Consider the following 17638-nt stretch of genomic DNA (forward strand, 5'->3'; position numbering starts at 1 on the left):
ATATATTTATCATAATTATTGTGAGAAATTATTGGTTTAACATTTGGAATACAATAAATACCTATCTTTGCCAAAACAAGACTAAATACGAATCCCACTTTTTCTGCTTACCTAACAAAATAAACACAAGTAGGTGTTCTGTACATTGTCCTTTTCAGATAGGATCTGTAGACATCCCAGAGACAATTTTCTAAAAGTGCTGGTTGAAGGGACATTTCAACTTACATTTCAGAAAGCAACACTTAAGCCTAAACTCCATAACATATATATGGTACTTAAATTTCTAAATCACTTCAGATGATATTTTCAAAAACATGCAAGTAGCCACTGTTATGCAACTGTGTGAGACAAAATAAATAACAGAACCCAAATTTCCTGGCTTTCTCCTAACCAGTTGCCAGTGATCATCTTGTATCCATAAGATACACAATTTTTTCCTGCTAGGGCTGAACTAAAATGTATGACTGCCATTACAAAAACCTCTTTCCCTTTCTCCCTCTTCACATCAGCTTTTCTCTTTTTTCTGTCTGTGATACCATTTTGTTTGGGGTATCCTTATCCGTATATGAGAATATTTAACAAACATTAGTTTTGTACAAATTGCACATTAAAGTAATCATGCTTATTTCCCCAAACAATTAACTACGTGAATTCCAAAACTAGAATGTATCCTAACCCCACTGTAGGTGATGCAGGCAAATGCAGGATATTTCTGCCTATATACAGTGCTGCAAATATTGAAGATTTTGGATCACAACCTATTATATTGACTTCTCGTTCATACTTCAACAATGCAGTTATGCGTACTTTCAGTTGAACTCAACTTAGCAAAGTAGAATTGCTAGTTATAGCTCCCGTTTCATGAGTTCACGCTTTTCCGGCTCCAGAAACCCCATAGTGGGATGGTTTCTTTCTTTGTTTTCCTCTTAACACCTCTCTGGTAGCTGCATCCCAAACTAGCCGCTGTTAGTGGATCCCTACAGAATTATATATTCATCTATTGTAATCACATGTGCTGCAATTTATCTCACAGGTGGTATTGTACAAAAAAGCCTGATTTAAGCCCTGTCAGACTGTGACATATTTATTTCATTAACATAGATCTCTATATGAAAAAATATTTCCTTCTCTGTGTGCATGGTATTTGACTGAAATACATTCTCAACAACAGAGGGATGTAATCAACATGAGAAAGTAATCGCTGAGAAGTACAGCATTAGCTCTCTTTTCAAAATACAGTCAAAATATGGCTGTTCTATTCATATTGACTTACTGATGAACTATAGAGAACTATCATTAATAGCCTAAACAGTTGGTGTTGAAAATAAAAGATATTGCACAGCTGTGGAGGAGTTAAGTTACTGACTAGTGGAAAAGCTATCTAACCCTGTGATTCATTAGGAAAAGTTTGCTCAAGAGTTGAAAGACCCATATTAGGAAAGAGACAAATATATGCCATTTGTAAAAGCCTGGCTCTACTGAAATCAGTAAGTGTTTTGTTCCTGATGCCTATCAATGGCTTGAGGAGTTAATTTAAAAAGATGCCAAATAATAACCATTGCTTCTGCAAATTCATGTGCTTTTACTTTAAGATATGGTTTCATAACATTGGTAATACAGACTAGGCAAAAAGAAAAATGAAATTCCTGTTCCACCATTAATCTCTTCCTGACTTTCAAGTCAGAATGAATTATCTGTATCTTACCAACATCTATCTAGGAGTAATGTTGCTATCTCTATTTATTCTACTCAAGATACGGGCTTAAAAGTGCAATACACGTGAATATACCCAATTTAAGATGTTCAACTTGAAAAACAGTTAGCTATTATTTTTCAAATATATGTGCAAATTTATATTTCTGTATGAAAGATATAAACAGAAGTTTACTCTAAGTTTTTAAGAGCTATGTTAAAACCACAGATCCATATTTCTATACTGAGTAGAAACTGATTTCATTACTTATAGTGAATATTTATTTAATAGTAGAAATATAATCTATTCTTGTGAAATTTTTTCTACCATGTAACATTTGCATTCACATATGAATCAAAAATACATTGATAGTCATGGAGGAATTGATGTGGCACAAAAAGCCCAAGTTAAGAACAGCAGAAGCGCTTTGCTTCGTTTTGTGTGGTAAGAAACAATCGTCTTCTCAGTCAACTTTGGTACTTTTTCTCCAGCTCCTTGTTGCAATACAGCTGAAGTCACGAATATTTTATGTAAAGAAAGAAAAGGTTTCTTCACCACTTTAAGAGCCTGGAATAGCCATAATTGTTTCAGTCAGAGCAAAAAACATAGCAAATTCTTTACCAAGAACAGGCTTTTTGTATATATTTTAGAACATGCCACTATGAGTACAGTCAAGCTCTGTGCTGTTGTAACTTCATGGTCTTCAAGGCAGTTCTAAAATTTCCTGCTGAGTTCAATGTTACACAGTAACTTTTCTTTTACTTTTATGTTACAAACACTAGGAGAGAACAGTACCATACGGAGTAGAAATGATCATAAATACAACGCAGAATCAAAAAAGGCCTGTAAACCGAGTCTGCCAATCACAAAATTATACAGGCTTAATGCAAATCCTTCACAAAATAAAAACATAAGAGCTGCAAACTCTTTAATTGTACATATAGCTTCTGCTACCCAGCCCATAGTCTAATATTAAAAACCCACTAACCTTTATCTGAGTCCTCTAGCTCTATGAACCTATGGAAGAAATCTCTACCATGTTACTCTGCTTCCCTACAGAGAACATTTTACTCTTCCCTGCTTGAACAAGGTCCTTGTTTAAGCCCATTAGCTGAAATATATGTTTTCAAACACCTACAAATCATAGACCAGCTGTTTTCCAGATTTTAAAGGGAAATATATTCTGTTACATATATTCTGCTACAGATTGCTTATGTATTACTTCTATGGAGCTCATCAAAACTTCATGACACCAAAACATATAAAAGCAAAATAAGAATTATGCGAATTGTAGCAGAGAAATTGAGAAGTGAAGCATTCCCAAAGGTCCCTGTCTGAAGCTGTTATCAAATGTCTGAGTGGTATGAAATCTTCCATTTGTCTCAAGATGAAGAGAAAAGTATGTTTTCATGCTTATGCCAGTGCACGGCACTGCAGTCTATCAAACAGGTTGTTCGATTATTGTCAGAGATGGAAATTTGGAATTCTGCCAATATAATAATATGGCTGCCAGGATGGATCTGAATTTAAGATACTAAATCCTATAACAGACCGGTCACAGATAACTTTATTATGAACAGTCACCATATAGTGATATAGTAGTACCTGTGTGCTCTCAGAGCCAAGAAAACTAACTTCTGCAGTTTACGGGCACAGGAGAGCTCGCATCCTTCCTTATGCAGTTCAGGGCCACAACAAACTTTCCTTAGTCGGTAAAGAAAGTGAAGTAGTTTCTATCACATTTTAAATACTTTCCTCTGGTTATTTGAGAGACGACTGTTATGGCATACTGATTTTACTAACTTTTTAAAATTTAATTTAATTGTTTTAGGGCAATTTCTGTCAAAATGTTTAAAGAATCTTTTTAAGAGAATTGATCTTCTAAGTCACTAAGGGCTAGGTTTTTAAGAATGTTTCAGTAAATAGAGGTGGAGATAAGCAGCATTAGGTATATATGAAAATCCTCCTCTTAAACCAGTATGTAGGTGGAGTTATTGGTGATAATGCAAAGGAACAGTGGATAACAACCCAAGGCAGCTTTCTAACTTCACAGTTTCCCTTTTATATGCCCCTTTTAGCTATCTTTAGCTGATATAAACAATGATAATTTAACTGAAATAAACATAGCTGCACTGATTCACACATGGGGATATAAAAATTAGAACAAAAGCAATGGGAAACTGGGTTGTGTACAAACCAATAACAAATAATAAAAATGTGTTAAAGTTAATAAAAAAGTGTAAAGAAACTTTTCATATAATTTGGCTAATCCTATGCTCTGTTAACTGTTCAGTACTGTTACCTTTATTCCATGACTTTTTACTTTTTAGCTATGACTGATAACTTCTTTTCAGAAGATAACATCATACTGTTCCATCACAACACACTGGAATGTGTGCAGCCCTTCGTTCTAGAGTCCTTCTTTCTACTTATAGAGTACAAGCAACTTTCACTAAAAAGCTGGGACACTATTTCTATCTAACACTTGAGAAAAGCAAAGCACAGAAAGGCTGTGGACTCTACAAAATATTTACATGACGCTAGTTGCAACAGCTTTCTCATTGACTTCTGGATATTATGCACATGGGCAAAACTGTGTGCATGAATGTTTGTATCATCAAACTCAAAATCATGAACACCTGACTTCCTCTACATCCTAGTGTTTGAAGTCAAAACTGACACCACCGCCCCCCGCCAATTTTTCAAACTAATAATAATTCAGCTGAATTTAAAAAGGCAGATTAAAAATCACACAAAAAAATACAAAATAAAAGGGACATTTGGCTACAGCTCCCATAGAATATTTGCTCTGATAATAGCAATTGGTCTTGAATCAGAGGAACCATTTTCTCCACTGCTGCTGATTCTGCTGTTTTTCTCAGTTTTGGTATGGTATTGTAAAGCTAGAAGACAACTAAAGATTAACTGGATGACAGTAACACATTTATAAATATCTGATCAGGTAAACAAAGAGAGAGGGGTTGCAAACTGCTGCCTGTGTGTAATGGTAAATATTCTATTGATTTCCCTAAAGCCAGGCTTTCATCTTAGATAAATTTTTTAGACTGGTAAAACCAGTGTGTAACTAGAAGTAAATTAATAACATTAGGCAAAACTAAGACAAGGAATTATTAAGCTATTTGAAAAAAAAAAAAAAAGATTGTTGGGTAATTGACACACATTTTGATCCATAGACTGAGCAAGACAGGAGAAACATCGGGTACAAAAATCCTAATTTATTTATCAGAATTGGATTAAATTATTAGCTTGGTTTTCATTTTTAGGGTTTTTTAATTTTCTCCTTCTATTAGTTTATATTTCAGTGTTTGGCCTAATATAAATTTTGAAAGTTCAACTAAATCTAAATTATTTGTCAGCAGCAAACCAGAACAATTAGAGAGATCATATCATATAAATATATGTCCAGTTGTGTTTTGAAGGCAGAAAGAGTGAGCCAGATGGTTTCTATCAATTCCCACTCTGTGGTGCAGCAAGGGGTTAGTATGATTTTCTTAGCAGCTTCTTGCATTTTGTACCTTGAAAGGAATTACGTACTGCCTGCTTGTGTTCCTGTAAACGCTGTAATTGATATATTTAGATGTCTGGCTTCAGCTGTTCCTGCACCAAGTAGCAGATCTGATTTGGAAATTGAACTAAAACGTATTCAGTTGGGTAGTGCTTGCCCTACATTTTACATGACTACTTAGAGTGGGAAAAGATGTCTCTCTCTTGCAATAGGGATTGCAGTGTTTATGAATGAAATGCTCTCTTAACTGTGTGAAACAAAATTTTACTGTCCAAAATATCAAACCATTTAAAATTGTTTGCTCCTATGCTAGAGGCCCCTAAGTATACATTCAAGCTCTGGAATACTGCTGCTACCCTCTTTCTTATGCATTCACTTTCTGGATTTTACTTATTTTAAATAATTCTGTTGTTAGCTACTTCTGGGAACATTTTCACTATTAAAAATGCATTTTACTTTATATTTAAACTGACAATACAGTTTTCAGCACCGAGAATGTCATTATGATCATTCTATGAGCATTTAATAATAGCTTTTAGTCATGTTTGTCAACAATGTATAATCCTAAATGATCCTGAAAGAACAGGAAGGCCGTTCTTAGATTCAGTTTGTCCCCAGAATACAGGTCCCGCTATTCCTTCTGTCGAGCCTGTTTCAGGAACCAGAAAAGCTGCCACAGGAACGGTTGGCGACAGTACAATATGCAGAACAAAACAGCTACACCTTGAGGGCGAGGGAATACTTCATATAAAAAAGAGCAGGTTCTGTCTCAGATGTATTTTTGCCCTCGTTAGCTGAGTAAGTCCAGCACAGAGTGCCATGGTATATTTATGTCATCTTTGCAACTGCCTGCAGACAGTTCTCCAGAACACAATTCAGATAATGAATCACTCCATTTCTCATACGCAGTAAAAGGTGTGTGAATATGCATTCCTGTTTTCCTTAGAAAAACAGAAGAAAAAGTCCTCCATAGAAATGACATGACTAATTTTATGTTAACTGTGATCACTAATTCTACCCAGGGAAGGAAATTTAATCAGCAATGATGCTGGGGCAAGACACCAAAACACCACCTCTTTACTAGATGAAAACACAAAATAGCATAGTAGCAAATAACAAAGAACACATATTAATGTATTTAAAGACTTTTGCATTCTGGAAGAATTTGGAGAGAAGGGAGGCTCTGGTCCTCTGTGGAATTTTCCAAGTTTCAGATAATCAAAATTGCTGTAGGCACTGAAACTCTAAATTTGGGAAGTTTTTGCACCACTAAATGGGTGTATCTCATTTTGTTGTGAAAAGGTTCATTAGCAGTGTTTTACATTTACTTTTGCTATTTTGAAGCTAGATTCTAAAAGTCTGCAAAGCTTGAAAAGATCATTTACTCAAGTGAAATTGGCACAAAAGATTTAAATACTAGGAATACCCTTCATCTGAGCTGCAGGGAAAGTATTTGTTGTACAAGTTTAGCTCTAAACTATGAAATCATTAATTTTCTTACTGCTTGGAAACAATTATATTTTGTAAACAGTCATTCCACCCTTTTTTTCCATTTTTAATATCAGTAAATTATTAATGCTGTAATAAGAGAGTACTTTTTCAGACTGAGGATTAAGCCTTGGATTTTACATGACACTATTAATTCTAAGAAATAACATTGTTTTTCATTATAACCATATGTTTAGCTCCAAGGCAATTTTTATTGGAGGGAAATGTAGTTTCCTGCAAAAATGAGAAATGACTACGTGCTGTACAAGAGGCTGATCAAGAAAATATTTATGTGAAATGCACAGTGGAGATCAGCAAAGTGAAGGGTTCTAATAAGTTTAATGAGAAATTCCCAAGTGAATGACTGCCTGGGGCAGCATGTTATTCAGTCGTTACTATATACTGCTTTTCACAAGTCAGACCTCTAAATTGAAAAGTTCCATAGTTTTACAATCTACTTCAGTGAAAAACGTCACACTCTCTTGGTTTTGGAGATCAAATCAAGAGAAATATTGGAAAGACAGTGGTCCAGTGTTAATGTTCCAAAGAGACATACACAGAAGTAGAGAAGACAATCTAGAGTCAGAATATCCTAGACCAATTCTTATTATGCTACCATTTTCAATGAAGAATGAAGCATTTGATTTACAAACCTATCTGTCTAACTCACCAACATGAGCAGAGAGTTAATATATAACTGAGGCCAAACAGGTTGTACAGTAAGGAAAAATACTCAGAAATCCTAAGCTATTTCTCTTCAGCAAGAATTCTTTGCAATATGGCCACTGAAATCCTCACTACAGTAATTAGCGGAGGTAGGATTTACTGAGTGTTGTAAACCGATGAGCACTGCTTTACATTTATTCACTTTGAAAAATAACTGGAAAAGATATTATGGCTTTCAATATTTCCCATGGCAGATCAAATGCGGTAAGTTTGTAAGTAAAAAGGAAGGTGTATTTTCTAAACATCAATCTGGAAGTTGAAACCAAATTCTTCTCTTCATGCTGTGGTACCAGTAATACATACAGAAGGCCAGATTATACATTTGATGATGCATGTGAAACTGTGTAAATACTTTGAACAATGCAGGCTTTAAGAGGGGAACACGGCTTCCTCCTTCCTCTTCTGTCATAAAGGTAAACACCTACAAGTCCAAGTACACATGCAAAGAACAGATCTTCTAAATAAAATAACAGCATTTCTAAACAGTCACTTTAGTTCCTTGTGGTATCTTCCCTCTCCTGTTTGGTTCTCATCTTGCGTTTTTTATACTATCTTCACATAGTTATCAAGTTAGCAGTTTCTTTCAGAAACCTTGACATGGCTCAAATTCCGTAACTAACTTATCTGTCAGCTGTTGAAAACCACCACGGCAACGGTTTATTATAAAGTTGTTCTATCTAGCAATGCATGTATTAATCAGTCTGTAGGACTGGCAAACAGTGGAGAAATTTATGGATAATGGAATGTCAAGTAAGGAATCTTTAAAATCATGAATAAATGAAAATCCACTGAAGTATAAAAAATACTTGGATGGACTTCTGTTTAACAATTAGTTGATTTTTTTAATACAGTATGCCTACCGTTTTTGTGCTCAACAAATTGCAAAAAGTTAATTAAACATCTGCTACTTATGCTTAAATCAAACATGTTCTGCACACAAACTAAATCTTATAAGCAAATTCTGCTCCTTGAGGTTGCTCGAACAATATGCTGCACCAAATCCTCAAGGAATATCTCTCTATCGTTAATCATGTTTCCTCAGCAGCTACAATTTTTCCTGCTTGGAAATTACACATGGGACAAAACCAGGAGTTTTGAGTGCTTTGAATATATGTCCATGATATCCAGATGTCTGGCACCTCACTGAAGCTTCGACTGTTCTACTGAAAATCCTTGACAGATCCATTGTTTATGTGCAGATCATTTTTACAGTCATATTCATATATAGAGTGCTTCAGACAGGCTACACATGCACAGCAAACGCATGCACGGATACAGCACAAAGCCTCTAAATAAAAGCTTTTTTAGCCTTTCATATTGGTCCATGCTGTAAATAACATATTTTATAGGTGTTTTTGCCATAAATCCAAATTCTGAGTATCACAAGGAGAAGCAAATACATGACAGTTAAAAAAAGAAAGTGATAGTGAATGTATGTACCAGCTTGTTTTCTGTTACCACAATTAATTGTTTATTAAAATCATATCCATAGTCAGAAAATTCCTGGGGTGGAGACAATTGCATGTCTGCTTTGAAAACCATTGTAACATATACTTGTATATCTATTTCTACCTACAAAGCTTATGAACATAAGTTCTATGAAGTACCATCTGGGAAACTCTTTCACTCTCTTGCTAAGAAAAGTACAAAATACAAATGCAAATTCTACTATCAATTGTAATTTAATAATGGGGAAAGGTAAAAAAATAATTAAATCATATTACAATATCTCTTAAATTAATACCTTTATTTGCAGTAAATTTTTTACCATTAGATTTTATATTTGAGAGAGAATGAGCACACAAATTACCTAAAAATGAACTTTAAGATGCATCCATTGAAAAATATTATTAAGAATCAAAATAACTTAGGCACAAACAAATACTTCACAATATACACACTATTTTTTAAAAAGAGATAGAAACGGGTAAAGTTTCCTGAAACCAATGACTTACAAAACTATCCAGTGAAAGTATTCATCTACTTTCAGAAAACAAATACTGATAGACTCTTCTGGAAAACCATTTCAAGTGTAATAAGCCAGCTAATGAATGTATTTACTGTGCTGGTTCACCAAATGCACACACGTGCTAGTAACACCATGAACGTTTTCCAAAATACTGCATGATTGACCTTCGTGATTTGTATTTTCTTGCTTTAAGAGGCACAAACATTAACTCATTAAATCCCAGAACAAAAGACCAAATTACATTAAGTACCATTAAACTTGTACGCAATGATGAGAGCATTTTTCTTGGCCTTGAATCATCTGCAAAGGTCTCTTGATTTCATAAATATGTGCTCCAAATTTAATTAATTAGAAACACAAGTTAGTGAAATTTAGAAGTTTCATTTTGTTTTGACTTATTCTCCATCCAAGTCTTTTCTGCCCCCTCTTTCCCTATTTGAGATTCCACATATTTATCTTAAGACAGTTCTGCCTAGGAAAGGGCACAAACATGTTCTTCACAAGTGCTTAACTGTCAGTGCAAGCCTCCCTACCCCAAAAATCAGCAACAGGCTGTTTTTTTCAACTTCAGCGCACAGAGAGGCCGCAAGAAATAAAGGGCTGTAAATATCACACAAAAATTGGTATTGTAAAGCATCAGCATTTGATATATTATGTTAGCTTTTTTTGAAAAGGAAGTAAGAATATAAAATAACAACCAGCTTCTGGACATTTGCATTTGCTTTTCTCTCCTTAAAAACCATACTTTTCTTTTTTTTCTTCTTCCCTTCCTTCCAGCATTTAGAAGACTACAGAAGTCTTCTTAGCAGTTTCCATCTTACCCTTAAATATTTTCTCATAACGTATGTACCTGACAGAACAGAACAATACTGGGGTGAAATTGCTGTCGGCCTTGCTGAAAAACGTAATGGATGCCAAAATTTCTCTTTGAATTAATGTCTACAGAAACTCCAATACTAACAAATCGAGGAGCAGTGACGAGAAACATTATGTGGTAGATATTGAGGGGATATCGGCAACATATGAAATGTTTGGAAAAAGAGCCAGCTGATGAGTGACTGAACTCAATGTGTACTTTAAAACCTCTTCTGAAATCTTCCTGAATCTTATCACCCGACATACTGGGGCAGTTCCCTAGCGTGTGTAAAGATATCCAGCTCGGTGGTTCTGCTCTCTCTTCTTTCCAAAAACCCATTGGACAGGTTGTTACCACCTGTGGGATCTTCAGCAACGTGCTGCACTTAGTGGTTTCCTTACAGCTCTCAGAAGCAAGAATTGCAATTGCTCTTTCAGCCTCTTGGCTGCAAAATGATTAAAGACAAAATGCTCCAATTTTGCTAAATCACAAGGTTCTCACTACTTTGTTTTAGATAGGATATTGTTATTTGAGGATGTTATGGGCAAACACGAAGAAACTCTGCCTATTCAGCTATGGCTGCATACAGCTAGAAATTAGTTAATATGATCTGTAAACAGATTCTGTAGCAATAAAAATAAAGATCTATTAAAACAAATAAAATGTCACAGTACTATTGTGTTGTAAAAACTAAAAAAGTTTAACAAAGAAGATGAAAACGTTAATGTGAAAATATTAATTAAATCAGGAAAAGATACTTAATATCAGGTGATTAAAAACAAAATTATCAAATACCACTTGCCAGGAAAGAATTATCTCACATGAGAATGCTCAATTTTGTATCAATGCTGTAGCTAAATGCCAATTTTTCTACATAAATTTCCAGTCTGAGGTACTGTCCTGTCTTCCAGGGCACAGTCATGGAATAAGTCCAGACATAAAAGTGTCTACTTGTTAAGTACTGAGCAACTGTCATTCTAGACCAGAATGCCAGGAAACTCACCTAATTTCTTATGTAAATTGTCTCAAAAACCGATATATATTTCACCCACTAAACCTTTGTGTCACCCTAAAAGGCTGTTTTGTTTCTTTGGGTTTTTTCTACTGCATTTTGTATCAACTGTCTGTTATTTAATTTGCACCAAGTGGTTAAAAAGACTGCTGCCAGCATCCATAGTCATCTTCTTCTAAAGAGAAACTATAGCCCATCTCAGCTGAGTGTCTTTTACGTACACCAGACAGAATTTCAGCTCTGTAGGAAACTGCATTCACTACAGGAATTTTAAGCTACATTTGATACACTGACCATGCAACCATATAAAATTGTTTGGAATTTCATGCTGATTTTACAGAAATTACAGTTGTTTTCAATTTTGTATGCCCATTTTCAGTTTTGTTTGTTTTTTTTTTTTTTCTTTCTGGCTTTAATCTGATTTCTTTCCCAGTTACTATGTGGTATATTCAAGTCTTCTCTTAAACCTCTTCTGAACTTTTATGTGGATGCTTTAGATAAAGTAACTGAAAAACATAGTTTACATTTTCATTTTTAAACCGAGGCTATTTAAGACCTTGTTGAAGTTCAGCCTTTGGAACTTATCATCAGCATCTTATCAATTTAAGCATGTCTTTAAAGTAATTTTGGTTATTAGAGTATTAAAAGAGTATTTAAATGAAACATTCTACATACAAGAATTTTCTCTTTCCCATCCTAGCTTGGTGACTTTTTCCTTTTCATGAATAGAGATTGAAAGGATTAGAACTTTTCACTTCAAAAGGAAGTGAATGGACTTCCATAAGAATGGACTTCCTAATACAAGACAAGGAGCGGTATACTCTTAGACTGAGAAGAGGCTTTCCTTAGTAGAATTTCTGACTGTAGATTTTAGTTCTTTATCATATCTCTGAAGTATCTGGTGCTATAAAAACTAACACTTACAAACTGGCACAGACACATCTCCAGCATTATTCTCTGTTTCTGTGTGGGTTTTTTTCTGAAAAGATTTTAGCTTACTGTACCTCTCCTGCCCCACTGAAGGAACTATCTTAGGGATAAAATCCTGGCTCTACTGAGTTAGCTGAAATCTTACCATTCATTTTAATAAGGACAGAATTTGTGTATAAAATAGCCTTTGTGTATAAAATAGCCTACAAGCATAGCACAACTTCTATTACCATTTTTCTACAGATATAGAGATTTACCTCCTTCCAATGAATCAGCTAAGAAGAATTAGCATGAACACTGAAGCTCAGCTACACTTAGGTTCACAGTAGAGAAGCAATGAAACGAATACATTTTAATTCAGTTCATGTCTTAAAGGCAGTCAAAAATGGTATACTAGAAAAGACACTCTTCAGCTTTGGTGAGTTTTCTTTAACTCAGGTTACCATCCTTATAAAGCTAATCTTTAGAGTTTATTACTGTTTTGTTGTTGATTTTAATACCATCAGTTACTCAGAAGGAAAGCTCTTCCTGCATTTATAGAAAAATGAGATTATTGGGTTACTTTCCAGTACACCAAATGTTGTTCCTGGCTAGTCTTATCAAAGATATTGCAATGATGCAGAATTTCAAAACAAAAGAGAAGAGAAAAGAGAGGAGGTTTTTTTTAAAAAAGACCTAACTAACTAAAAAGATCACATTCACAGACTTGGCTGAATGTAAGTCACAACTGTATAACAAGCCATATACACTAAGAGCATAAGGATAACCATATCAGCTCTGATCCAAATTTAATTTAGCCCAGCATCCTGTTGGCAAGAATCGCCAGTAGCAGACGATTACAGAGAGTATAGAAGAAACAGGAAATATCTGCAGTTGGCCTAAATTCTGGTTGAACCGTTTTATTACCTCTTGACACCCACTGATGGACTAGGTTCCTATCTGCAACGACACATCCTAGTGTCTATTTACCATTATGTAATTTCTCTTACAGTGATTGAGTACCAGGAACACATACAAAATAAAGACAGATCAATATGAATATAATCTCATAAAGTGTAATGTAATGCGATATCTTGACTTAATAGAGATACTGAAAGGAAATGAAATAAACTGGGAAAAATACAACTTTATTTTATGGATTTATTATTTTATTCTTTGGTATATCCTTTAGGAATCTCCTGCTTTGGTGCTATAATTATGATACAATATAAAAGCTCATTTTTATATTTAAATATAAGTTATAAAATTATAATTGGAAGAGACAGTGATTTCCATTATCCACACATCTCTTTAACTTCAAAGTTTGTCTTGAGTGTTTATATATCAAGATGAGTATTAAAAAAATAGAAAAGTAGTTTAGATGTTTTCACAGTGAGATTATGTCATTTATAAGTGTTAAAGATTCCATTAACTAGTTCATCAAAGAACTTATGCTTTGAGAATTATGCAGCGCATAATAGGTGTGCAGGGAAAAGCTGGTCACCTTATAAATCTTGTATGTTCAGAAGCACTTTGTAAAACAGTTCAAGTACTGAAATCTCTGTATTAACTTGAATATTACTCCAAAATCCTTCTTCCTGGTCTGTGAGAGACCTCTGATATTGGATACTAAATTTAAGCATGTGTCACAACTGCAACGTTGACACTGATAAACTAATAAACTTTCAGTGTATGACTTCTCAACCTTAATAGTCTCTTTCCATAGTTTCTGTACGTAAAGAAAGAAGTTTTGAATTCATGTATGTACATGACATTTTGTAATTCACAAAACAAGTTCCATACAAAAGACTATATACTGAAAGATCATAAATCAAATTTTCAGCTAAAATCAGCTATCAGAGTTCTAACTACACAGTAAAGTCTTACTTTTCCCAGTTTGCTAAAAATTGAGTTTCCATTTCCTATATAATTTATTTAATTTAAAGAAAAACATGTGCAATGAATTTCAGCAATACTACATTTCTGAAATGACCAGAAGAATTACTGAGGCACAGCCTCCAGAAGAAGAAAAGGGAGCTTACAGTATGCTGTCTTATTGCTTAAGGAACTTGCGTCATATGCCTTCAAATGGAGAGAGGAACTCAGTGATGAATCACTTGCCCATCAAATACAAAAGTGCACGTGAGATACTGCCTCAGAGAATTAACTCACATAAATGCTTTGCTGACAAGGGAAAAATTCATGCTTTGTTTCTCCTTCAGGGATATGTTAAGACACATCAGAACAGGTGAGACATGATCTAGAACTGGGAACACGAAAACAAGCACATGCAGTTTATGATAGGCCATTTAATTCTGAGATGGACATGTTCCGAGCAAAGAATCAAGAATACACAAGCTCTGTTTCCACTGAACTCTCTGTGGTCTTTTTTTCTTTCTCTTTAACACTGCTAATATTACAACATTTTTAATGTGACAGTTATTGGAGAGTTCACGTGGTGTTCCCTCACTAAACTTTATGGAGAGATGCACAGATAGAGGATCTTTAGAAAAGCGCCATTCAAAGACCTAAAACATTCTCTGGATTTCATACCACCTCTGAGTCAGGGTGTCAAATGTCACTTATGTGAGAGCTAGCCCTAATTCTGGGGGTACACAATTGCTTAAAATTGTGAAATGTACATAATAATAGAGGAAATGGTACTGAATATGCATAACAATTTATGAACCTCAAATTATGTCTTTAATTAAAATGCATTGCTTTTTATGCACAATGGAATTTTAACAAATAGGATGAAAAAACGTGTAGAGATCTGAATACAATAAATCTACCACATGTAGTGCCCTTGTAAATTGTAAGTAGAATATAACTTTGATAGATAACATTTTATTTTGCCATTCAGATTTGCTATACAGGAGGCTTTATAAAATATTTTTACATCCCCAATTTCTATCCTATACCAAATTCTATATGGATAGTGTAAAGTTTCCACATGAAAGACATTTATAACTCAACTGAGAATAAAGTAGAAAAACAAGTACCCAAAACCAAAATAAAATAATTCCTACAAGTTAGTATGAATGTCACCATCTACTAAGAAAAAAAAAGCAAAGCTAAAAGATAACGTGAAATTTTGAATAATAATATTGCCTTGGACAAAAGCTTTTGGTATTTCCTTTTTAAAAGTAGTAGTATTTCTTACTACCATGACTTCAGCCAACATCAGCTTACTCAAGGAAATCTCAAATCCTATTAGCATGACTTGTTTTAAAAAGTCATTTTGAATCTTTCATTTTTTTAATTCTGTATAAATATAAAACTCAAACATAGATTTAAAAAAAAAAAAACCTCTCCTTAAGCTAATCGCCAGCACAGGCAAAAGAACAAATGGATATAAGCTGTCGCTGAAAAAATGCAGATTGCAAATTACTACAGAGTCTCTAGCCATTAAAATAAATCAAACTCTGGAACAGCCTTCAGCGGAAACACTGGGGGCAAAGAAGTAATAACTCCAATTTAGTATTGGCAAAGTTTATGAAAAGGGAATTATCTGATGCAATTCCCAGGCTAGCAGAGCACTGGACTTGATGACCCAGAGATCCCTTCCACTGTTATGTTCTTTGTTTGGCTAGATGCAGATGTTCATCTGTTTTTCAGCCTCACTGTGGTTTTTCTAAAGTGAAATTTAAATGAAAGTTAATATAATTTTTGTAAGTTTCAGTTAGAAATTACCCTTTGTAAGAATTGTTGCTAGGCCTGCAGCAGAGTGGAACTTGTCAAAGAATTCTAAAAGCTTTACTTAAAGTTGGCTTAGCATTATAGAGAAGTACAGGAGTATAAGTGTTCAGAGATGAACGCCCAGCAGGGCACACACCATGAGAAGAGGTAACTGATCTACTGGTAAGGAAAATAGGATGAAAAAAGTGAGCAATACAGGCTAGGACTGGTACATCAGTAATATCAAGGAAGAAAGCAAAACAGAACAGTACAGAAAGCAAAGGATATCAGGATAGCAAAAAAGTATAGGGAAAGAGAAATATCATAGATATTTAATCCCTTTCTAAAAAAACTAATTAATGAAAAATTATTATCATGTGCGGTGGCTGTCAAGAGTCAATACAAACTTGAAAGAGAAAAAAAGGAAATGTTTTGTTCAAGGGGAAGGTTATCTTTCAGGCGACAATCTAACACAAGCCTCTCTCTCCCCCTCCCTCACTTGTCTCCCCCATGCTTAGCTATTGGAATTTGCCTAGAGCTGGCTGGCTTTGAAACACCTCATTTTGGAGAACGAGTCACAGTACAGATGCTACTGCACGCAGTTCTGTAGGTGACTCTATGGAAGAAAACGGCTCAAACTCAGAAGTATAACTCTAAACTATTACTTGAAACAACAATAATAATATTTAAGTTTGAAAACAACCTCGTGTTCCTTAATAACTTCCGCCATCCTCCTGCCTTTGCTCAGTTGGTTTTTTGTTTTTTAGTTAACATATTTTTTATGTTGCAGGTAACTTAAATGTATCATAGTGACTACAGAAAGCTATTGCAGATATACATCATGAATGATGTATATGTACATGAGATGAAAATAAAGTGATTTCTAGAAAACAAGTCTAAATGTTTTCTGGTTTCGAATAAATAAGTTCTCAGAACAGCTTTTAATGATTTTCAAATACACGTATCTTTACAGCTCCAGTCATAAAAGCATACAGAGGTCAAGCAAATACTATATCTTATTTAAGACACTGTGGTCTGTTTTCTATCACTTGCAAGTTCTAAGGTTTACACTCTTTCAAGGAGATGATACTGCTACACAAGTCTTCAAAATAAAGGCTTTACACAAATTCTGTGAACCTTGATGGCTATGTATATAATTCTTCCTGATAAATTCTAAGATACGCTGATTCTTTGAAAACAGAAAAATTACTTATACTAACATCGCGACTTCAGTATATACTTAAAAATACCACGATACCATTTTTTCAGTGGCTGTGTGCAGCCATGATCACATACAGATGATTTTTAAAGTCTAGCCCTTTCTTCACATGAACAAATACATAATTTTTTCTGTTATCTAAGAACGATTGCTGCAGATTTTCAATAAACACAGAAGTGTTACAGTATATTAGCTCAACTGAACCTTCTAAGTTGTCTGGAGAACAAACAACCATTTTACAGCCCTTACTGTGTGTCTTTGCAGGCATTCTAGAAATCCGAACGGTGGCAGTTGGAATAGTGGCAATCAAAGGAGTGGAAAGTGAATACTTTCTGGCAATGAACAAGTCAGGAAGACTCTATGGAAAGGTATGGATGCAAACTTCTCTTGTGTGTACCATCACCACGTACAATCTTAAAGATACGTATTTCTAGATGTAGCATCTGTATAGTTTGTATAAAATAGATTCCTAACAAATGAAAATGTATCCTGTACTTATCCCATACATCCCATAGTAGACTTTTATGTCCATTTAATAAATTCAGTGATTACAGTTTATATA

General features: G+C 34.4%; 1 protein-coding gene across 5 annotated transcripts in view; it reads left to right on the forward strand.

The window, feature by feature from the left end:
- The window catches only part of FGF7 (fibroblast growth factor 7), a 35496-nt gene that overhangs the window by 13909 nt on the left and 3949 nt on the right, over positions 1 to 17638 (forward strand). For all 5 annotated transcript variants that reach the window (XM_087744735.1, XM_087744733.1, XM_009470122.2 and 2 more), the window contains exon 3: positions 17341 to 17444. In XM_087744735.1, the coding sequence (XP_087600861.1) occupies positions 17341 to 17444 (104 nt within the window). The remainder of the gene's footprint in view (positions 1 to 17340; positions 17445 to 17638) is intronic.

The sequence above is a fragment of the Nipponia nippon genome, unplaced genomic scaffold (assembly GCF_047370975.1).
Source record: "Nipponia nippon isolate SJK-2023a ecotype South Korea unplaced genomic scaffold, ASM4737097v1 scaffold_9, whole genome shotgun sequence".
NCBI lineage: Eukaryota > Metazoa > Chordata > Aves > Pelecaniformes > Threskiornithidae > Nipponia > Nipponia nippon.